This window comes from Lygodium microphyllum, chromosome 17 (genome assembly GCF_053477565.2).
Source record: "Lygodium microphyllum isolate KBCC chromosome 17, Lygodium_microphyllum_v1.1.10, whole genome shotgun sequence".
NCBI lineage: Eukaryota > Viridiplantae > Streptophyta > Polypodiopsida > Schizaeales > Lygodiaceae > Lygodium > Lygodium microphyllum.
In genome coordinates this window covers 107110451-107135307 of record NC_141151.1, presented here as the reverse complement: position 1 = coordinate 107135307, position 24857 = coordinate 107110451, and the positions used below count along the sequence as shown (strand labels likewise).

Genomic DNA, 24857 nt, shown 5'->3' with positions numbered 1-24857 from the left:
CATAGGCTTGTCAGAGATATCTGTGACAAGCATAGTCTACAGAGTTTTAGATGGACTAGGGAAGGTCTCAACTGTATTGAGGAGGCTACATAGGATTTTTTTATTGAGTTTTTCCAAGATTCTTATATTTGTGCGACTTATGCACATAGGCTTACGGTTATGAATAAAGACATGATTATTCTCAAGAGACTGAGATACAGGTTTTCAAAGGTCCTTGAGCCAGTCCCTCTTTCTTATGTTAAGGCTTTCAATATTTTAAATGGCCACAGTAGAGTAGGGAGATAAATGGAGGGATTTTAAAAGAAAGAAGGAAGCAGAAAAACTCTCATCTTTTGAAGAGGAGTTATCTACATTTCTTGAAAGGGCTGACCCTAAGGGCTTCAATGTTTCTTGCTTTTTACCTACTGATATTAACAAGATATCTTATATGGTATTTTTGGACTTTGATTGTGTTCAAATTCTCTAGAATAAAGTAAGAGAAGCAATGACTCGATTCTTCTTGTTGGGATGAGGTATAGTTTACCAAAATTTGTTTAACCTTACCATATTTTTCTAGCAATAGATGTTCATGTTGATGCTTCCTATCTCCATTCCTTTGCTAGGTGTGTAATGCATGAGCTCCCCTTCGATATACAACAAAAGATTGAGGTTCTTGATCCATCCATCTCATAGTATGTGAGGAGTGAGCTTGATGCAAGTGCTTTTGACCATTTGGTATAATTCAATTGACTTTGAATCTTTGGAGCTTCTTCTAATTCCATACAATGAAAAGTAAGTAATTTGATATTTTTTTAGATTTTATGAGATCTTGTTTTGCTAGATTATTGAAATATTTTTGTTTTCAGTTCTCATTGGAGCCTAATTGGAATAGACTGTGTGGAGAGGCAATGTTTCCTCATCAATTCTATAAAAGGAAGCCATGGAAATGCCAAGTTGTAAGTTATATAATCTAGGGTCTCCTTGATATTTTGATCTTTTTGTTGCAAGTAATCTAAATATTTTGATCTTTCTTTTGTAATAACTCTAAATTTTATTGTCTTTTTGATACGGAGTTTGCAAAAGATTGATTGAAGTGCTAGAGAAAAGGCCTCCCATGCCTTATGACTTACTTGCAACAATGCAATATAGACAAGTTGCGGTGAGTTCTTGATTGGACTCTCATTGGGGATCGTACCCCTAACTATTTGAGACTAAGAAGATGCACATGTGCATCTTACTTGAGTTGAAATGACATAGAGAATGTGACCATGTATCGACAAATGGTGGGTAGCTTGATATACTTGACTATTACCCCGTCTTGACTTATGTTACGCAGTGGAGCTGATTAGTCAGTTCATGCAAAAGCCTCACAAACCACATTTAGATGCTGTCATGAGGATCATGAGACATGTAAAGGGTACTACAGATTATGGGATGTTTTATGCATATGGAAAATCTCTTGACTTGACAGAGTTTATTGATGCTGATTGGGCTAGTTGTGTCTATGACAGGAGGTCAACCAGTGGTTATGCATTTGGATTGGGCAGCAATATGATCAGTTGTGGTAGAGTAAGAAATAGTCTATTGTTGCATTGTCTAGTACAGAAGCTGAGTACAACATCAGATGGATGTAAAGAATGCCTTCTTGCATGGTGATTTGCAAGAAGAGGTCTATATGGAGCAGCCACCAAGTTATGTGCATGTTGTTCATCCTGAGTTTGTTTGCAGGTTGAAGAAAGCCTTGTATGGCTTGAAGCAAGCACCTAGAGCATGGTCTGACAAGATAGGAAAGTATCTTGTCACTATTGGCTTTCAGATTTCCAAGGCAGATTTCTCACTTTATGTGAGAAAAACAGAGAAATGTATTATGTTGCTTGTCATTTATGTTGATGATTTGATTATCATAGGTGATAGTGATCAAGATATCCTTCATGTGAAAATGCTATTGAAGCAAAAGTTTGAGATGAAGGATTTGGGAGAGCTGCGTTATTTCTTGGGCATTGAGGTGATTAGATCACCAAGTGGGATATGGCTCTTGCAGAGGTAGTATGGATTGGCAATGCTGTCCAAATATGGGATGACAGGCTGTAAGCCTATTTTAGTTCCTTTGGAGCAGAATGTGAAGTTGAGCGCAGATGCAGGTGAGCTTCTCGAAGACCCTACTATGTACAGACGCATAGTAGGAAGTTTGATTTATATGACTATTACCAGGCCAGATTTGAGCTATGTTGTTGGATTGGTAAGTCAGTTTATGCAGGCTCCAAGGAAACCACATTTGGATGCGGCTAGACGCATACTCAGATATGTGAAGTCCGCATTGCAGTATGGACTATTTTATGAGACTGGGGTTCAAATATAGTTGCATGGATACACTGATGCTGATTGGGCTGGTAATATTTCTAATAGACGATCTACCAGTGGATATGTGTTCTCTTTTGGGAGTGCTGCAGTCACTTGGAGCAGCAAGAAACAGCCTACAGTTGCCTTGTCGAGCACAGAGGCAGAGTACAAGGGTGCAGCAATGGCTGCATGTGAGGTAGCTTGGTTGCATAAGCTACTTTATGATATGCATCAGCCTACAGATGGGCCAGTTGTCATTTATTGTGACAACATGAGTAGTATACACTTGGCAAATAACCTAGTCTATCATGCTAGAACAAAGCACATTGAGGTGCATTATCACTATGTGCGGGAGAGGGTTTTACTAGGTCTTATTGATCTAGTTTATGTCAGCACAGAGGATCAGGTAGCTGACATATTCACAAAGGCATTGGGCACAGAGAAGCTGCGCAAGTTCAGAGACCTGCTTAGTGTGCAGGAATTGGGATTAAGCTCGAGGGGGAGTGTTGAGATATCAAGCTTCACTGGTGATATGCCAGGGTGACCGTTGTGCATTTATGTCACCGACTTGTCAGTTTGCAAATGCAATTGGTACACCGCCCATGAATAATAGCTAGATGACAGCTATCCTTATCTACTCTAGTTCGTGGCTCAGTTAGTATGCCACCTTAGTTAGTTGAGTTTGGTTTGAGACCCATATATAGGGTTCTTCTATTTCTATGTACTAGAGTTCTTTTTGGTTTACACAACTAAGAAGAGGAAAACTGTTTTCAGCCTCCATCTTTGTGTGTATTCCCCCATTGTGCAAGCAAGAAAGCTACAAGTGAGACTCCTTCCTTCTCTCCCACAATCTTGTCAATATCATCATGGGACTCAAGCATCGTATTTCTAGGTAGTAATGTATGATACTTTAGCAACTTGAAAAAAAAACAGAAGATGTCTTGAAGACCATAAGAAGTGTTTTTTATTATAATGGATTCAAAATAATTAACGAAGCGTATAATGTACTTGAACAGCTCGATCACACTCGCATCGCTCCACCCATACTTTTCTTGCACACTTAGGAGTGCAAATAGCATCTTCAAGAGAGATACTTAGCACCCATCATATAATGGTATAGATGTTTCTTCTCTCATGGATCAGATGACTCGGTGTCCATGGGAAATTAATGCATCTATCATTGCCTCCATCTCAGGTTCCAAGATTGGAGGAAGGTTTGAAAGGCCCATTGTCTCCTCTAGTATCGAGGGTGGCGTCTACAGCGTGCCCTCCAATTGGTATATCATCTCAAGTAATCCATCCATCGCATGCCCAAGAAATTTTCTAATGGGCCACAATAGATGCATTCCTTGGGATGAAGCATCACTCTCTGTACAAATTTCATAGGCACGCTTACTACTTTTGTATATGATATTCAATTACTTTGCGAATGTAAAGCATGATTGATACACGCTTTTCTTACCATTTGCTCAAAGTCTGAGATCGCCTAGTCAATGATCTCTGATTGAAACTCGTCGAAGTGTCGTACATGTTCTATGGACAAGAAACACTTTTATTTGATTGTCAGCTTGCATTGAGCACAAGGACACGGGACATGTTGATTACGATATGCCTCGTGATATTGGACATCATGACCATCATCATTTTTCATTTGGTCTATGCTATGGAAAACAATAGGTTTTTTGTTCCCCTCACTGGTGACCTTCCTCCATTTTAATCTCTACTCCTCTTTCTCTCCCTTTCCCTTTATTTGTTTCCCTCCATCCATCTCTCTTTGTCCATTTGTCTCCCTTCATCCTTCTCTGTTTCTCTCCCCACCCCTCTTTCTCTCTCTCTCTTTCTCTTTTTTTATTTGCCTCCCTTCATCCTTCTTTGTTTCTCTCTCCCCCCTCTCCTAATTTTTCTTTCTCTCCCCCATCTTCCCTCCTGCTCTCACTTCTTCTCTCTTTTCATTTCCCTCCCTTCTCTCTCCATTTCTTTCTCTTTTCCTCTCCGCTCTCACTCAAAGTGTCTTGTTACAATTAAAACGAAAGATAGAAAATAAAAAACTTATAAAACAAGGACATTGAAAGACTCTCTCTCTCCACCTCTCTTTGTGTCTCCCTTTATTTTACTATCATTACATTCTCTCTAATTCTCTCAGTGTTTCTATTTTTCTCTCTCCCTCTCTCTCTCTCTATTTATTGTTCTCTCTATTTCTCTCTTTCTCCCTTGCTCTGTCCTTTTTTCTCCCCCTCCCTCTCTCTCTTTTCTTTTCACTCTCCTTAACCCACCCTTTTCTTCCACCTCTTCCTTCACTCTCTGTTTCTCTTTCTCTCCCCCCTCTGTTTCTTTTTCTCCTTCTCTTTCTTTGTTGCCTCTCTCTTTGTTTCTCTCCTCCCCTCATTGTTTCTCTCACTCATTCTCCTCTCTCCCTCCCTTTATATTTTATTTCTCTCTTCCTTTATCTCTTTGTTACCCTTCCCCCCTTTTTCTCTCTCTTCCTCTCCTCTCTCTCTCTCTCTCTCTCTCTCTCTCTCTCTCTCTCTCTCTCTCTCTCTCTCTCTCTCTCTCTCTCTCTCCTCTTCCTTCCTTCTTCTCCCTCCCCTTTCCTCTCTCCCTCTCTCTTTCAATGCATTTGATTATAAAGAAAAACAAAAAAAGAAAGAAAAAATCACAAAAACAAAGCATGAAGAGGAAATGTACCCACCACAAAGGCTCAAGGATGAATTCTTTTTTGCCTTCTCTTCAATGATGCCCCTTTTTCCTCCCTTGTGCACTTCTCCCTCTTCTTCACGTATGGTGGTGCCAATGGTGAGGAGCTCTCCTTCTCTCTCTTTCCCTCTCCCTCTCCCTCTCCCTCTCAAGGCGATGAACTCTCTTGCTCACTCTCGAAAATGTTTGCGGAAAATGTTACGCTCGGGTTTTCACTGTTTTTTTTCTCTGATCGGCATCGCTATTTGCATCACAATTAGCATCATTATCAGTGTCATAGTATATAGCAATGTTATTTGCGATGCCGCTATTTTGCATCACAAAAACCAGTGTCGCTATGTCCCCATTCCCTTGCAGTGTATATCAAGAAAGTTTTAGGTTCTTTATTTACAAAGTATCTTTTCAAGTTTGAAGGAGATTTCAACAATTAAGGAGTTTTTAAGTTTATTTGTATAGGATTACTGAGCTACAAGAGTCTAAATTTTTGTAGGAAGACCTGCAAGAACACATAGTCTTGCAATTCTTGCTAGATCAACCTACATTCTTGCAATTGTTACAATAACAGTCAACATTCACACATTTTCTACAACAACAATCAATATTCTTGTTGTTCTTACAATAGCACATTCTTGCAACTTCTACAATAGCAAGTGTTATAGTAAGCTAAGAACTGCAAGCATAACAACAATTGGAAGGTCAACAGTTCCAACAACTTGAAAAATCAACCATTACATATTATATTAGTTTGGATTGATGCTCAAAAATATTTTATAAATAATCTAATGCATATTAAAGTCATGGGAGATTATGATGTAGATCATAGAGTGATTGATGTGGCTACTCTTTATCATTGGAGTAGTGATTTGCTTATTCAATTATGATTCTATATATTTATTGTTGTGGATGTCATTCTACTTTATGGATTTCCACCCTTGGCATCATGCTGAGATTGTAAAATATGTGGGACAATGTATATTCATTTTTGTAATCTTGTAGGGAGACATTATCAAGCATGTAGCAAATGGTTTCAAGCTTAGAATATTAATCCAATTGAATCATGATGACCCAAAGAATCATTCACAAGCTCAACATGAAGTGAAAGTCAATTTCCTTCAACTAACCACAACAATCTCGAAAGTAAGGTTGCAAGTTTTAATGGATACTTATGTGGTGTATAAGAAGTTTGGTAGGCACAATATTCAAGACTTTCAAATAATTAATTTTACTTGGTTTTTTGACATATTGGTGGTGGAATTTGGATCTATTGGCTTACATTTATCAAAACAACTTATAGTCCTACTATAAGTAGTGCAAAATTTTCAAAGCATTATTACGATTCCATTGTGAAAAGTGTAGTTTTTCCTCATTTTAAAGGATTGCTTTCAAAATTGGTTGGTTTATGCTATTCAGAAAGTTAATATTGGTCAATTTAAGATATTCTTCAAGCCTTCATCATGCAAACAATAGATGTGCTAGTTGGTTATGAGATTGAGGCTCTTAAAAGACGAGTTGATGAATATGGTTCCATGTTACAGAAATGTAAGATTTTTTTGAGTGTTTTCAAAGAATGGACTACTAATATGTAGGAAAATTTTGATTAGGATATCCAATTGATAGCTCAAGATAATGCACGGTTGAGAGCTGAAACAATCTCCTTTATTGTAGGTAGAAACAAAATGTTTCAAGATATAGATGTGGATCTTGATGGATTAGTTTTGATGCAGTCAAATATTAATATAATGAAGAATTATTTGATGAAGCTTATACAAGAGAAATGGACTACCATCGCTAATAGAATGTCACAAGTGATTAGTCAACTTTATGCTCTTGTGCAATTGAGTTTTATATCTAAAGATTTGGAATTTGTTATCCATGTGAAGGATTATTTGAAGGAAAGAATGGGTAGTTTGCAAAAAGAATATGATAAATTGGTTATAGTTATTTCTTATTTGCAAAGTGGTAAGACAATTGGACATGTTGCTAATATGCATGCTTTTGATGGATCTAAGTCTAATATTGATGAGGTGTTGTTAGACATAAATTAGCAAAGGAAAATCAAATATAACTCCAAATAGGATCCATGAAGGGGTGTTATGTCTTTGGTTGTTCATGAGCCACATGGGGATGATATGCCTCAGGAGGTTTTAGTTTCTTATTCTCATGTTATTCATGAACATCATAGCTCATGAACTATTTGCAAACTGTTAGTGGTCCTTTTGTTTATCCCATCACTATATGTATATGCCTTTCTTTTTGTTGGCAATCTCTTGAGTGAGTTATGCAAGTGCATTACAATGCTATGAGTATCCTATTGAAGAGATTTTGCTCATTAGTTCTCTTTATGGCCTATTTCAAAGCGCAAGGCTATGCCTCATTAGATTTGTCTATGTTTTGATAAGTCATTTGAAATTAGAAGGGTTTGTGTCATGCATGTGGCCAACCATCCACCATGTTATGCCAAGTCTTAGGGGCCACGATATTAAGCATTATACTTATCTTTCTCGTATTACTCTTAGTCTTTACCTTAGTCTATTTTGTGTCTTTATGAGAATAGACTTCAAAGGTCATATGACATGTAGTTATTAGAGGTTGTTGTAGGTGTGGCTTGAAGATGCACTTTCTTTATCTTCTTTGCTAATCAAGCTTTATTGTAGTATGGGATTTTTGCCAATATAGATCTAGTTTGACAGTTTTCACCATATTTCTACTTCATTTTTATGTTTTTTACAAAAATATTCCCTATCTTTTGTCTTCATAATGCTATCATAAATGCTTTGTGGTAGTTTCTCAAGGTTTTATGTGGTTATCTTTGAGTTTTCTACTCATTTCCTAAAGCAGCAAAATCATTTTTCGCAATACTTTGTAGTACTATGTTGTATTCCCTTATACAACAACGCAATGTCATTATGCATTCTACATAGAGTTAGGGTTGTAATAATGTTGAATACACACTTTAATAGCGAGGCTACTTTATAAGTTGTTGGTTATCTAAAAATGGATTGGTGAATGTAACCTTTATATGAAGTAGTCAACAAGACTCTAATGATTCCCCCATTTTTATGAGCCTCAAATTGGACAATAACCTTTCGTGTGCACATTGATGCTTTAGAAATCACAATTGGATCCGTACCGTGCAAACCCGATGAACATAACATGGACCTTCCTATGAGTTTTGCTAGTAGCACGACAACTCATTGAAGTAAAAATGAACTATTCAACAATGGAAAAGAAAGGTTTAGCAATTGTGTATATCATCAAGAAGTTTCATAGTTACTTGTTGGCTACCCCATTCACCTTTTGTTAGACAATCAAGCACTTCTATATGTGGTGAACAGAACCTATGTTATAGGCCACATTGCTCAACGGCTAAATCGATCACATAACTTACATCACCAATAGAGAGGAATCAATTGGGGTTGAGAATAATCTCCCCAATGCACATTTGTTTTGTATTCAATAAGAAGCCCAACTATTTAAGGCCCCAGCCTCACACCCCATTGGATGGATGAGATTATTCACATTCTAGAAAACCGACTGCCAAATTGACCCATTGAAAAGGCATGGCTCACCTATGTATTGATCAAAATTGGACCCTATCAAATTATCTTATTGGTTGCTTGTATGAATTAGGATAGAATGGTCTTCTTTGAATATGTGTATGTGATAACCAAGAAATCAGTGCAAATCTAGGCACCAAAATGTGCTCAACATGGGAACATCTTTTGTGAAATAACATTTTGCTTTTGTAACTCTTTGCAAAATTTCAATTATGAAGCAATGTAAAATGTGTAGTCCAAAAGGCTCACATTAAAAAATGTAGAAAGGAAAAGAAAGGTCAACACCTTTTGTCTCATGCTAAAATGAAAGGGTCTTCTAGGCCTTAGTCCATGTATGCAAATTCAATTTTATAACATCAAGAAAGGAAAAGGAAGAAGCTTGTCGGGTGATTTGGGGAGGTGGGAGGTTGAGATGGTTACAACCTCTCTCTTCCTTTATCTTCTCCTCTCACGCTTCAATTTCCTCTCTCCCTCATTTGGCAAAACACTTGCTCTCTCATTCTTGTTTCTTTCTCCCTTGTGCTTTCATTGCTAGATCTCATCAAGAGTGAGGAAGAGGAAGAGAGTGAGGATGGAAGCATTGTTCAATTTCTTGTGTGTCTCTCTCTTGTGTGTTTTAAGAGCATTGATTCTTGGTGAGAAAAAGGGCTTTCTTGCAGGTTTTCATGGCCAGCAATGTATTTGCAGCCTCTACTTGGCCGAGTGACATGGTATGAGAAACTGGAGCAATGGACACTATGGGACAATCAATCTTTGTCCAACTTTATCCTTGAAAGATTTAATCTCATAATTTCATTCACATACCTCCACCCTAGGGGTGACCACATCTAAGGATGTGATAATTGAGCTCTCATTGATGAGGATGCTAATTTTCAACACTCTTCCTTATTACTACTAAAGAGAATTGGGTCAACTACTACTATAGTCACAACAACTGAGGCCAAGTCGAACCCCTATATGGATACCAAACCTATCCATTGCAAGGAAAGTGCAAACTAAGGGTGATGGCAGAAATCGAAACCATTTTGGACTTCTCATGTGTTTTACTAAACAAAGAAGGGGTTGGAATCAAAATACTATTAAGATGCCCATTCAGATACCTCACGCATTATAAAGTCAATTGTGTTGACAAGAATATCCACTTGAATTTTGCTTATCCATGAGTTATCTCAATATTTAGTCATGGGGATCTAACTCTAGGGCAGATGCAATTTACTATCCCTACCCCACCGTCCTAGTGATCTATTTACACAGCAAAAACCACTCTCCTTCCATAACTTCTAACTGCTCAAACTTAGTAGAGATAAGTATTAATAGCCCATTGCTCCATGTATAGTGGAGGCCAAGGAACCAACCCTAAATAAGATCAAGAACTACTTAGAACGCACACCTTGATAGAAAGTCTCTAGACATAGAGACAATCATTGAGGTTGCATACGATACCTTGATGGATACCGAAGGCCCTAGTGTGCACCCAAGGATATTGCCAAGGTTGTAAATATTATTGGCTCCCTAAGCAAGCCACACTCATGTAATGGTGCCATGAGGAGCTGTTATCTCATCCTAGATCAACTATTAGCAGTACGATAGCAAGGAAAAAGACAAAAAAATCTGCCAAATTTCCATTTATTTATGTAACATGGTTCCACTATTTCATGAAAGCCAGGCTCCCTCCCATACAAAATAATGCTTAGTAGCTAGTATTCGATATCCATTTTATTCTTTTGTTGAGACTAAAATTATGCATGTAAATAAGGCCATGATTAGCTAAAAAGGACCAAAAAAGGGGTAGGATGCCTAAGGGGGATGGAAAATCTCTACCCTAATCTTTTTGTATTTAAAGGATGAGAAAGAATAGAACAAGCTATTCATGTGCAAATTTTGAGATGTTGCTTTGAGTTGTGAGAGAGGGAGAGAGAGAGAGAGTGTGTGTGTGTGTGTGTGGGTGAGTCAAGAACCAAATGGGTGAAGCTTCTTCTTCCTTCTCTTGACCACTCTCTCATACCTAAGCTCATGCTTCCTTCTTGCATGCAAAGGCCATAGAGGTTTGAGAACAAATGGAGCATACTCATGGGTTGTGGAGCTTTGCAAAGCATCTTGCAAGCTTGAAGGGAGGCACACAAGCTCGTACAAGAAAATATTGACATTCATGATGTGAGCAAGAGGCTAGGCGAGAGATAATCATCATACTTTGAAAATCGAATCACTTGAAAAAACAAGAGGTATCCAAAGTCCCATCATTGAGCTCTTAATAATGTAACATCCGCCAACACAAGCACTCAAAAGTGGAAAAATAATAGTGACCCTTGTGCTACCACTTTATCTAGAGATTTATCACAAGAAGATCGAGTCAAGCCAACCTCATCATGCTAGTCCCACATAATATCTCACTAGATTTCACACAAAACCTCCACAATTGTTGCATCTAATGAGAAATTTTGGCCCATGCTGGTTTATAGACCAAAGCACCCATTGCAACCCCTCAATTCCTCCTTCCTAAATTGTTACACCACCAAAGTTTGACCGCCTAGAAGACTAAACAACATGGCAACCATCAATACTCATATCACAATTATCCCTGATTTCCCAACACTTCAAAAAAACAATTATCCCTGATTTCCCAACACTTCAAACAAACAACTACAATACATCTCAATTTATCAATTGAGCAAGACCTTGATGTGTCTCCCTTCAGGATCAATGTGTCCTCAAGCCACTATCTCTTGACCATTTAGAAAACAACTAATACTATTGCTCAATCTACAAAATGGTGGAAGAACTAGCCTAATGAACCAAATTCTCTCTAACAAAATGCTTCATATGCTAGATTCAACCTTTGGTACCTTGCAAAACTCTTTGCCATGCTTGATTTAGGTCTAGCTAATGAGACATGGTTACACTCACATCACAATAGAACCCCGCATGGGAAGATCAAGAGTATCTATATTGGAAAAAAAATTCTCTAAGAAAAACTCTCCTGTGAACTTTTTGAGAAATAACTACAAAAGTGTCATGAATACTTTCCAACAGTGTATCTACTAAGTCCAAAGTTGAGGTAGTGAAACAAAAATGTACCTCCTCTAACCACATTGCACAGAGTTGATGCTACTTTGATATGACACGGCTACAAAATGTAACCACCTCATAACCTCGGATGAGAGTCATGCAGTTAGTTTGCTAAGACACAACCCCACATACTGCGAGTCTACTTCCTTACAATCCATCATTGGGTCCTACAAGTAGATGCATTGAAAGAGTTGCTTCACACCTACTTCTAGATGAGATCTTGATTGAAGAGAAGCTCCATATTGCCAATCATTTGAACGGCCTCTCGTTGATAAATGATACCATGTCCTACCTATACTTACTCATGGTCCACCAACCTTCTAATTTAGACACCCTGGCTAGGTATAACCTTGATTTCTATGACTAATGAGTCTCTAACACAACCATTGTACATAAACAAACCACTTTTTGATTGTAAATATAGATAAGATACTTATACTTAACTAAAACTAAAACTCATAAATTCATGCACACACTACAACCAAGTCCCCAAGCTTGAAAGCTTGGCTTCTTTTTTGTGTGGGAGGAAGAGAGCCTAAAGCCATTCTCCAAATCTTCCAACTCCTCTGAATGAGGGAAATTGACCATTGCAAAGATCCTAACCATCCACTCAAAGTGGACTTTTTGGATCAAAGGTTAAAAAGGTAAAAAGGATGTAAGTGAATTAAATTCTATTCTTTCTTGATGTAAAATTGTAATAGATAGCTTTCTTTTTTGCAAATGTCAACTCAATGGGCCCCTCCAATGCAACCCTACCTATTTTGTTAATTCGGAACTATTTGGATAAATTTAAATGGATATTTACCACGTAGCAAAGGTAGACTTTAATTTGAAGGTAAGCAAGTGGGGAGTTGGACCCTTGTAGTTCCAGATCTTGAAAGCCTAGTGAATAAGTACTAGACCACTCTAAAGCTCATAGTAGCTAGTTATGGCTTAGCTAAATACGTTTGGGCCATAGCAACTCACATTCATTTCATGACATGCACAACTCTCATAAAAAACCATAATTTGAATTCCATGCCCAATAGGTTCACCTATTCCTTAAAGTATAGCCAACAATTTGGAGAGTGAGAAGCAAGAATTGAACTTACCATAGAGCTTGTAGAGGAGACACTAGGGTTCAAGGCAAGAATAAGAAAGTATAATAGATCCCAAGAACACCACAAGCCTCGCAAATATGTTTCATCACGTATTTGCCTACACCAACCATCCTAGAGTTATAGTGCCAAAATGGTTGTTTCACTCACACACACACACACACACACAGTGAGAGAGAGGAGATGCTATGTTTGTGGTGCCTCTAATGGCTCTCTTATGATATGAGAAGCACTTTATTATCTTGTCACTCCTTGCAATGTGTAAATTTTTCAAAGGGAAAAATGTTGGTGAGAAAGTTTGCAAGGTTATCATCAATATGAACTTTGATATGCCCAAGTCACTTATTTTCAAGCACATGACAAATGAAGTGATATCTCACTTCTGTGTGGTTAGTTTTTACATGAAACACACAATTATTTGCCAACATGATGGCATTTTGACCATCACTACAAAAATGGTATGTCTTCACAAAGGCCCAAGTCTTCCACTTAACAAGCGAGACATATGGCTTCTTTGTATGCCACCATTGTGGCTGCAAAATACTCAACTTCAATGGTAGATAATGCCACGCATTTCTATAGCAAGACATCCATGAGATTACACCACCACATAAGGTAAAGACATATCTTGTGGTTGACTTTCTATTGCTAATATTCCTTGCATAGTATGTGTCTGTGTATCCAAGTACACCATTGCTCTCCCAAAGCATATGCACATATCTCTTGTACCACTCAAGTACCTCAAGTTGCCTAAAACAAATATCATTATGATTTTTGATGCAGCACTAGTTGCAGACACCCTCCCACTCTGATATCAATTGTTGGAGCTACAAGGAGAATAAAGATTGCACGTGTGTGTGCGCGCACACACACACATCAAAACTATTTTTGTGGTCCCTCCAATATATCTCTTGTGAGCAGCATCTTATTGCCTTATCACTAAAAGAATAAAGAATGAGTATGCACATATATATTTAGGGTTAGTGGGTAAGATGGACAACTAACCTCATTGGCCTTTACCCCAACATGCCCTCTAGCTTGAATGCATTACCAAATCCCTAATACAGTTCTGCAAAATTCTCTTGAAGGATCCAATAATGAAGCTCAACACCACAAAAGTAAAACATAACATTATCAATTATAGTAGTGCATTGAGTCGCATTGTGACCATCAGTCTTGGAGTGTCCTTACAAGAAATCTTATCATCACAGTATGTGCCCACCTTTCCATTACCAAATGAAAAGACTAAAGAGAACAATACTCAAGAGAGTAAAAAAAAAGACAGAGATGAGAGACAAAGAGCCCTAACCCTATTGATGAGTAGGACAAGTGAAAAAAGAAACAAAGAGAGACAAAGAACCCTAACCTTACTGATGAGAAGAGACATGTTAATCCAAGAGGATAAAAGAGCAAAGGAGGGCACAAACATATTTGGTCAACTATGCATTGATGTGGCAAAGCTTAAGAGAGTACGAGAGCCTGGTAGTTTGAAGAGGCTATGGAGGATCTCATCTCTTGGATGGCAAGGATCCACCAATAATTGAAGAAATTCAAGATGTTTCATGTCAATCCAAGAGGATAGAAGCGCAAAGGAGGGCGCAAACACATTTGGTCAACTATGCATTGAGGCAGAGCTGAAGAAAGTACAAGAGCTTGGTAGTTTGAAGAGGCTACGGAGAATCCAAAGTGGATGGAAGCCATGCAAGTGGAATATGATTACATCATGCCTAATCACACTTGGGACCTTGTAGCTTGTCCAAAGGATCGCAAGATGATTGGCATTTAGTGGATCTATAAATCTAAAGAATTGCATTATTTGCATTGTTTGTTTGTCACTTCCTTATAAATTTCATGTACTCTACTTATCCTCCAATTTTCTTATAAATGCAACAATGCCCCAACATTGGCTAGCCTTGCCTCACCAAGAGCCTTTGCACCTAGGGCATGGGTGAGCAACATATTTTTCACCCACAAGCATCCCAATATGAGCCACGAGCAAAGTTAGAGGTGCCCCCATACACCTTTCAATGCAAGAGGGTGGCTAATTAGCTTTGGACAAAGGGCAACAAGGTCCTAACTTCCCCATCATTTCTTAGAGGAGGATCAGAGTCATAGGCCTCCAAGGGAAGTCATGTCAGCTCAATCCACATTGCATTGTCAAATATCTAGGAGTGGCAACTTTGGAGATGGGAGGGCAATGCCCTAGATGAGGTGGACTCGCATCCAAGTAAGTGGTTTCGGCCTGCTGCAGGAGCCGCTCAGAGGCCATGAGATTCTTTGCCTACATAGCTTGGGTTGGCAAGCATGCCTTGATGCAGGACAACATGGACTTGGTCGCATCACACACCAATGTTGGGTAGAGCATAGCATGATGATGCTTTCCGCCAGACCTTTGGGCGATGTCTCAGAGATAGCTAGCAACCAAGGAGTCTCCTTCTTCCTATGGCTTGTGGCACAGGAGACTCTAGCAGTTGGCAGTTGGTTGCCCGAGATGCAGCAAGATGGAGGTTGCCAACACAACCCAATACAGCGCCTTGAGACTCGGAAGCATTGCCTATGGTCGTGTAAGGCAGCGCAGCTGGTGTAAAGAGTTGCCTGCTAACTACTACCTCAAGTAGAACCTAGCAGCCAAGGGTCTCTCACGGGGGGCTCTATGTTGGCAATCAGGGCCGCCACCTCCTATGCAAGGTAGAGATGCACGATACAATCTCACCATCGAGGCTGGCTCATGTCCAGTACTGGAGCCTACTACATCGCATCAAACGAAGCCTGACAAGATGGCACATCTAAAAGGCACACAGCATCAGATGATTTTCAGCCAAGAAAATCATCTGGTACTCGCTAGGAGCAGCTACAAGGGGGCTCTCTACACTTATGGGAGCTTTGGAAGCACTTCGTTCAAACTTGGGGCGGCCATGGCCTGTTCTTCACCTTACAAGATGGCCACTCTCACAGCTGCAGGGGGGCTCTCGACATTGATGGAAGCTTTGGTAACAATTTGTTCACACTTGGGGTGGCCATGGCCTGTTCTTCACCTTACAGGATGGCCACCCGTTTATATGAATTGTTTCTGATTCATAAACAGCTCCAGCTAGACTGTTGGGCAATTCTACTTTGTTGTATTCTCTTTTAAGAAACATAACCAGCCACACCTTTTGCAAAACGATTTAGGTTCCAAAGATAGTGTTCACTAAACTGATGTGTATACCAAACAAATCTGAGTTAGGGTTTTATTCGCCACCGACCGAAATGGATCCTCCTTGCAGAGTAATGTTTCCTTAACAATATCCCAAAAGCCCATTGAAAACAGCATCGAGTTCAAAAGCCACTCAAATGTAAAGAGACTTGTAGTAAATTTGAAAGGCCCCAAATGCGTGGCAATGATAAATCTAATATCATAGAATAAATGTAATTCATTCCAAAGTTTATACACCCTAAATGCTGCTATACAAGTTATATATTCTTGCTCATGAATGGCTTCACTGTTGCTTGTTGATTTGATGTCCTTTCTTGAATCAGGTTGTATATCCTTCTTCTCAGTACATCTTTGTCCAGTGGAAGATTCTTCCTCTCTTTTTTTTCATTGAGCTCCATCACAGGATTGTCCTCGAAAGGCAACTGGCTTTTAATTCCCATGCCTGCAAAATACTGAACAGTCAGTTTTTCTCCAACAAAGAAATCAATTTCAAAAGAGGGCTCCTAACCAAACAAAGAGCTTTGTATGTACATGTAAGTGATCAAAGTATTTGGCACTGATATGTATGCATGTATGTGCCAGCTACAGACTGTGATGCGTATACTTTGGGCTACATATGCATAATGCACAGCCTATAACAAGGTATCTTAACAAAAAAACTTGGACAGAATATAAGAACTAACTTCTAGACAAACACAAACAGTCTTAGGCACAATAAAAGATTGGACAGCACCAACAAATTTTTAAAATACCTTTAAATGAAGACACAAGCTTCTGCATCTGAGTTTCCAATTTCTCTTTCTCTGGCTGAAAATCACTCTCTGCCTCATCTTTGCTACACGATCCTTGATCTGTTGTATCATCCAGAAATGTTGTATCGCTTTCACTTGCAGTTTCCCATTCTGAGTCATCCCCTCCCTCAAATTCTTCAACCCTGCTAGTTTCAACATATTCTGCTTCAAAAGGAGCATCCCCATGCCTTCTTGCTGCTTCAAGGAACAACCAAGTAGTTTTCATGTTCTTTTTCACTAAATTCTCTGCATAGTCTGGTACAGCTGCATCGATGCTTCCAGGGTTTCCAGTTGAACATTCATTGATGAACATGATGGCATCTAAGAGACTTTCTTTTGACAGACCCAATAATTCATATGCCTGAGCTCTTCTCCACAAGCTCCTCCCATGGCCATTAAGTGGTTTATACAGACAAAGAGCTCGAGTTGCATCACTGATAGCAGCCTCAGGATCTTGAAGAAGGAGATGGCATTGTGCACGGTTACTATGAAGCACTACCCTTTCCTTTGTTGCCCTCAAAGGACATAAAGACAGTGCCTCTGAATATTTGTAAACTGCTCCAACCATATCTCCAGCCGAGAATCTAGCATTCCCTTCTAATTTCACCACATGTGCCGCTTGTTGCTTGACATGAAGATCATCTTTGGACATAGACCTTTCCCATTTCAACCTCTGCCGCTGAGCAGCAAATTCATCAAGCATATACCTGGTCCAACTAGAGATTCGGCAAGGCATAGGCGACTGAATGTCCTGTTGTAGCAGTGTGTCCAAAATCACTTTTCCAAGTTTCTTTCTTTTCCCCAAGCATGGCAACACTGCAAGATCTAAAAGAGGTACCACAGCAACATCGAGTATCTGCATAGAGTGCATGGAGAAGTCAGAATGGGCACAATTTGGAGCTAGTCACAACATTCAGCCTCAGCAATATCCTATCAAGCTTTCAACAGCGTTTGATCAGGTGTCTGGTTACATCAGCTGTGGTGCTCCATTAACTTGAAAAATGTATTCATGTCCAGAGATACTTCAAGCAGATGTTTTGCACATGAACTGCACTAAGCACTCATCTTCCAATCCAACAAAAACAGGACAACAGGAGTATACTTGCATAAGAACATCCTTCCAACAATATAAACAACAACAAAACAAAGACGCTATGGAGAGACGGGACAAATTGCCTCAGCTTTGATATTGTGGGATGATATTGACTTGTAGCAAAACAGGTTACCTGTCTGCGTGTATGTGGATCTTGCAGTAGAAGCAGGAGACAATCAACAGCCATGTACTGCCAATCATCAGAGGACCGAGCTGTATTGCAGAGTGTTTCAATGGCAACTGCACTAGCTGCAACCGCACTTCTTCCATGCTTGTGTCGACAGATTGTAAGCAGCAAACCCATCCCTGCAGGAGAATTCTCATTCATGAGCCCACCCCACATGCCAGGAACCTTAGTGAGAAACCCTGGCCTGCATATGGTGGGCAGGTATCTCTCCTTGAGAGCAAAACAGTTTATAAGTTGCAAAGACCAGCACTGCAACTGGCTAGCCCATTCTTCACCCTTTCTTGCCTCCATTTGTCCACCTCGCATTCCCCTGGTCAGCAATTCCCTGTGATATTTGAGCCTTCTTTCTTCAGATCGGATGAATTGAGTGTAAACAATGTCTAGTGAGCTGACTGCGAGCTCCATTGCCAATTCAAGCACCTCTCCTTGAGTGGCTATGGCCGGGAAGGTTCTTTCAAAGGAAGCTATGTGACCCAATGCCCTAACAGCTACCCTTTGCTCAACCCAAGTCAGTCTGCCTTGAAGAAGCTGCAGCAATGGTGGGATGACACCTTCCTGAACAGCCTTCTCGGCAAAATCACCTCTGTTCATGGTATATGACCCAATGATGTGAGCTGCATAGTAAGGGATGAAGATATTCTGCTCCTTCAGAAGCCATCTCCTGTTTTGGATGCCTTTCCAAATGAGAGAAGCCATGCACTGGAAGATGCCGGCCTCAGCAAGCTCCGGGTCATTTGGGCACGCCATGGCAGCGCTCCAGATGGAACTGATGGAGGAGCCATGCCCATTGGGGTCGTTCGGAAGCTGCTTAAAGAATTGCGAGAGGCGGGTGGCACGAGTTGAGGGGTTGGGGTCCTTCATAATACAGAGGAAGCAGGAGGAGGAGCTGGAGCAGGTGGGGTCATGCTCCTTCTGGGCAACATTAGTGTCGGGGACCAAATTGGATCTGGGGGTTGGCATTGCAACCAGATGGATAATGAAAGTACGTAGACACTTGCAAAGAAAGGCCGATCAAGCACTAAAGGCTTGATTGTCCCAGACAGGGATCAGAGACGAAGATGGCCTGATCCCTGATTTGAACCCACGTCACAGTTAATCACAGGTAAATTTGTTGAAGCTTGCAAAGAAAGACCTGTCATGCTCTGAAAGCTTGACTGCCACTGTCACGGACAGGGATCAGGGGCAAAGAATGCCTCGGGCCTGATTTGAATCCATGTCACAGACAATCATAGGTAAGTATGTTGAAGCTCGCAAAGAAAAGGCATGTCAAGCTCTATAAGGTAGACAGGTCCAGACAGGGGTCAGAGGCAAAGACGGCATTGGGCCCTGATTTGAATCCATGTGACAATTAATCACAAGTAACCTTAAACCACCCCAAGAGCACCTCTAGATCCATGGGGGGGTTAAAACGGAGGGCTGGCTTGGTGTGGACGACAGGAGGACAGTCTGAGAGAGAGAGACTGAGAGCAGATGATGCTCATGAGTCATGATAGCATTCGAGAATAAGAGAAGATCCGAATTCTGGATGGAGATCGAAGAACCAAACTATCTTCTTCTTATTCTCGAGAATCAACGATAAAGCGATAAGAAGAAGAGACTGCCAAAAGTACACAGCAAAAAGGGCAGGACCCCGGGGCCTGCACGAGCCCAGGTAGGCCTACGTTAGAAAACGAGCCTTTATGAGAATTTAGAAAAGGAGACAGAGAAAGGAATTGGTCGTTACCTAATACCTAGGGCGTAGCGGCTAGGCTACTCCCTGTCTCTTGTCTGCGTATGCAGACGACATTGTAATTTGTAGTGCTAAAAGTGTCTTTGAAAAGGCATCTCAAATGAAAGTAAGGAGAGAGAGAGAGAGAATATCCAAGGATTAATGAATTGTAAACTTTCCAAAAAGACCTTCCAATTTTGAATTTGGACGCGCATCGATACGTGCTGCCGAGGTCCACCAAACCCCGGGTTTGAGCGCTCGGTCACACACCCACAATACTCAACCCACACTCAAACCACTAGGCTAAATTTAAAACCCTATACACAAAAAGATTATAAAGTTTTCGAAAAAAAACTCATCTAAAATACAAATTCACAGGGATTGAAAGAGCGCAAAAGCTAAAGCTACCCACCTCATCCCGACTTCAAATACCCAACATATATGTTGTACTAAAAAGCTACCAAGCTAGACTATTTATTTCTTCCCATCTAAGGGCGGATTCACAATGGGGCGGCGGAAGTGAGTGATGTGGAACTCCTTGTCCGGGTGGAAGACTTTACATTTTTCTCCTGCCGCCGCCCTTCAATTCACACGGAGACGGCGGTAGAATGGTATTCACACTGCCGCCGCCCCTTGAATTCACACGGAGGCGGCGGAAGCAAACAAAGTGATTTGGTAATTTGAAGGTCAAAACTAACAAAAAAATAGCAAATCACAATAAAAATTAACTGTAATGAGAGACCAGGATTACAATGCTTATAGACCAAAAAAACAAACAAGGTTTAACCATAATGAGAGAAAAGGATTATAAGGCTTATAGACCATAATAAGAAATAAAATACTATGTCCACCAATGTCAGTCAATACTGATGAGAAGTTATTACAAATCATGAAACTTGAGCTTCAAAGGAAGATGAGGATGTATCTGCATCGGAAAGATTATCACCAAAGAATTCTTGAATTCGTTTCTTTGAATGTGTCCTATACATTGATCTTGCAATGTTGTTGCGTCGTTTAGCACCAGATCCGAAATCATGTTGTGCGGTTCTTCCTCCACGGTCGTCCCCTTGTTGTGCTCGTTGAATTGCATCTTCTGGTTGGAGGGGACGGATAGCTTGAATTTCGGCCATAGAAGTTATTGCTGTTCTTTGATCCTCTTCCATCGAACTGCCAAGTTGTAAGCACGCTTCTGCTTCACGCACCCAATCCATATCAAAAGAGTCACCATGACGGATACAAATATTATGTAAGACAAGACATGTAGCTACAAGACTAGGCACGTGGTGAAGGTCCATATCACATCTTTTGAGCAAGATGCGAAACCTTGCCTTCAACATGCCAAATGCTCGCTCTATAGGCATCCTAGTGCTAGATTGTATGAAGTTCCAATAGTACTTCATGTGTGATAAGCCTTCCTTACATCCCTTAAAGGGCACCAACATGTATGGTCGTGCAGGATAAGCACAATCGCCAACCAAACAGTAATTGCCCAACAAACCCCTAACACATCTTCGCCCGAGTTCACTTCTTGTGAAGTTCAAAGAGTCATGGATGGAGCCAGCCCAACCCACATCATAGTCCCAAATTGAGCAATTTGATGCAACCGTTAATTGCAAAAGGATTGAATAAAACCCTTTGCGATTAAAGTAATCCTCATGGTTCTCTCTCGGTGCAATAATAGGAATGTGCGAACCATCGATAGCTCCTACGACATAGGGGATGCCTCTAATGGCCTCAAAGTCTCTTGATAGTTTCTCAAATCTAGCTCCAGAAGGCCACTTGATATACATATCTTTTAGGCCTGATGATAAGAAAGCTCTACAAAAATCTAAGACTATGCCACAAGCTGTGCTAGTGGCACATCCATATAGGTCACCTAAGACCTCCAAAGTTGTACCACTAGCTAGCCTATGCAAAGCAATAGATACACGAGTCTCAATGCTCAAGGTTTCACGCATATTGATGCGTTTTTTCTTCAATTGTGGAGCAAGTTTGCCACACAAGTATTGGAAGGTCTCTCTACTAATGCGAAGGCGTTTCTTGAACATGCTTGCTGAGTAAGAACCTAGCAAGAAGTGCTCAAGAAAATGTTTGGCCCGTGGATATGCCCAAGCTTTTCTACGGGTATGCCCTATCCAACGATTTATACTTTTTTTTGCATGCATACATCGACCCATACACTCAACTAAGTACAACCACATTTGTAACATAGACTCTTCATCACTCATGGGGGGTGGTGATAGAAGCTCAGTAATCGCAAGAAAGCATAACCATGCACAAAACAATGCAATTCTTCTTGGGATGGCCATGTCCACCTGCAAAAATATGCAACACACATTATTTAGATTTCTCATTGCTTACAACATTTCACACCAACACACTAGAAGATATAAATAACATTGCAAAATCATTTTGATGCATTCAAAAATTCGACCATGGTAGCATGGAGGGCAGCTAGTAGATCCAAACGTTTGTTTTCGGTGGCCTCCTGATGAATAGAAGACTCCTTCAAATGATCAAGTAGAGCACGGCCTGTGTTGGCCATCTCATTCAAGGAGTCCTCTATTTTGGCAGGTCCCTGACGTCCTAATGGAGGTGTAGGTTGAACCTTGGCAGTGGAGTTTTGTGGCTTCCCCTCCTCATTTTCCTCATCTATTTGTGTGTCTAGGGGGTCATTACATGACACAGAGCTAGCATGTGATACACTCTTTACCTGTGCTCTATTGTGATAATATTCGTCTACGACATCAAACCATTTACAAGTGTATTTTCTATTGTTACCAGACACACTATTGTGAGCTTTGTCTACCCTGTATTGGCCTAAAACATGTGCCCACTTCTTCCTACATGCTTTGCTATCTTTGTCAAAATCATGATAAGTAGCAGATAGTTTATCTGCCACTTTTGCCCATAAATTAACCCCCTGTTTTTGAGGGTTGCTAAATTCATGGCTCATGCCACCTCGCACGTGGATTAGCTGATCCACCCAAAAATCTTTCCATTTTCCTTTGCTTTTATTGTCGAGGTCGTCGTCTTCGGTAAGGTCAACTGCTGGCGCCTTCTTCTTGGATGCCCTTGGCCTCTTGGATGAAGTAGACTCTTGCAATTCGTCCTTGTGGTCAGCCCCATGCTTCTTTGAAGTTTTGGCTCGTGATGGTGTAGTTTCTTTCGTTGGATTTGGAGGTGAATTTTTTGATAGTTCGTGATGAGGACTTGGTGGCTTAAAAGCCACATTTGGAGGTGGGGGTCTAAAGAAGAAGGGAGAGGCGGGAGAGGGAGAGGTTAACATGGCCGTAAAGCCATGAGGAGGCATTGGAAAATGTGCGGATGAGAAGGGGTATTGTGGTGGCGATGTAAACATTTGGGAGAGAGGTGTGTCATCCTCCATTTGAGAATCAAATGGTTGAGAGTGAGTAGGGTCCATAAAATGTACCTGAAAGAAAACAAAAAAGAATTAGTCATGATCAAAAATTTATCCTTCAAACAAAATTACAAGCATAAAAAAGAGAGGCCTTTGTTGGAGAGATGGGAGAGAGAGAGGCCAAAGAGAGGGCATATGGTGGAGAGAGAGAGAGAGAGAGAGGCCACATGGTGGAGAGAGGGAAAGGCCATATGATGGAGAGATTTGCCATATGGTGGAGAGAGAGAGAGAGAGAGAGAGAGAGCAATGCCATTTGGCGGATAGAGGGAGAGAGAGAGAGGGTGTATGGTGGAAGAGTGAGAGGCCATTTGGTGGAGAGTTGTCATGTAGAGGATGTAGAAGCCAAAGAGGGCCAAAGAAATTGGCAAGTACCTTCGAAACCTTGTTGATTTGCACCTGCACATCACAATTGAAGCAAATGTGTTAGTATGCTATTGAATAAATCTATTGTGCAATCAATAAAAGCTTGAAAAAAAAAAGTTCAAACTTCAAAGGTGGTCACCGAAATTGCTTGATAGAAGGGCAAACAAGTCTTGATTTGGACTTCACAGTGGCAAAGGAAGTACAACACAAAGCTTCAATTTATAGGAAAAAAATGCAAGAGCTCCTTGAACAATGTGTAGACGTTGGAAAATGCAACCGTTGGAAAATGCAAATGTTCATGAGTGAGCTGTGAACGCCGAAATCAGCGCTTACGTGGCATCTTTGTCAGGCGGCAGCGCTCTTGGGCGAGGGGGGGGGGGGTCGGTACAACTGCACGGCGCACCTGCCGGGACGTGGCATGAGCAAGCCACTGCTGCCGCCGCCCACTGTGAAAGGGGGCAAGCACGTGGCGTGCTCTGGTTCGCAGGATCCGAGCGGCAGCTGCTGCCGCCGGTCCTTGTGAAACCAGCCTAACTTCCATCCCAATTCCTCTAAGCATTATCTGCCTCCTTGTCTCCCATATCCCTTGTAGAGTCAAGACTCTGACTACATGAAGGTCTAAAGCAGTTGACCCTAGTCCATTGCATCTATCACCAAGAATCCACATATCCAAAAGTTCTACCTCATTCCTAAGATAGCCCATGTGGAGAGCCACTCTAGTCCAGACATTTCTAGTTATGCAACCATTTAGAAATATGTGTTGCATATTCTTTTCTTCTCCACATTTACACGCCCTCCAAAGGCCTCCTTCGAACTAGTTTGTTAGCAGAATTGAATGCTCCATATAAAACCCTCCAAGCAAAGACTCTAAACTTGAGAAGCATCTTATTAGCCCATATCCCTTTAGGATATCTAGCCTCTAATACCTCAATTCCCTCGATTCTTCTTATTCTCCCCACTATGCTCTCTTGGCTATCCAAAAGCTTTCTAATGGTTTGAGTATGCAATTTAAACACAATGCTCTTCCATATCAAGGAGATGGGAGGGGATTGGAGGAACCAAATGCCAATCCCGCACCTTAAAATGAAAGATAATATCAAACATAATGGAGATTTCTACTCCAAAAAGTTATTGTGCAGCTTGCCTATCAAAGCGTCCACTTCAACCCCTACATCAAGCAATTGAGGACTTCCTTCAGCCAAGCATAATGCATACCAATAGAAGCATAGTATCTAGAGTGCCCAAACTTGCCCCTACTATGAGGAGCTACCCAAGAAAGGAGTCCCAAGTTGATCTCAAAGCCAACAACCTTTTCACAAAAGCTTATGACCTTCAAGGCTTTTTCCAAATTTTGCATGTTGGTTA

At 40.6% G+C, this 24857-nt stretch overlaps 2 protein-coding genes across 2 annotated transcripts; both read right to left on the bottom strand.

Annotated features, from left to right (window-relative positions):
- Positions 1-16074: 16074 nt before the first annotated feature.
- Positions 16075-19572, bottom strand: LOC148022240 (uncharacterized). The gene is made up of 3 exons (XM_087697874.1): positions 17947-19572; positions 16682-17576; positions 16075-16371 (listed from the first exon to the last, which is right to left on the bottom strand). Exons 1-3 carry the CDS (start codon positions 18958-18960, stop codon positions 16187-16189), a joined length of 2094 nt encoding a protein of 697 aa, XP_087554000.1. The 5' UTR covers positions 18961-19572; the 3' UTR covers positions 16075-16186.
- A 2543-nt stretch (positions 19573-22115) lies between these two features.
- LOC148022239 (uncharacterized) lies at positions 22116-23132 on the bottom strand. Its single transcript, XM_087696722.1, has one exon. The coding sequence runs from the start codon at positions 23130-23132 to the stop codon at positions 22116-22118; it is 1017 nt and encodes a 338-aa protein (XP_087552848.1).
- Between the last annotated feature and the right edge of the window lie 1725 nt (positions 23133-24857).

Excerpts from the sequence above, each read along its gene's own strand:
- LOC148022240 (XM_087697874.1), bottom strand. The coding sequence starts at position 18,960 with ATGCCAACCCCCAGATCCAATTTGGTCCCCGACACTAATGTTGCCCAG. Across the intron at positions 17,577-17,946 it reads ATCCACATACACGCAGACAG|ATACTCGATGTTGCTGTGGT; the intron begins GTAACCTGTTTT and ends CACTCTATGCAG. Across the intron at positions 16,372-16,681 it reads GCTTGTGTCTTCATTTAAAG|GCATGGGAATTAAAAGCCAG; the intron begins GTATTTTAAAAA and ends AGTATTTTGCAG.
- LOC148022239 (XM_087696722.1), bottom strand. The coding sequence starts at position 23,132 with ATGGACCCTACTCACTCTCAACCATTTGATTCTCAAATGGAGGATGAC.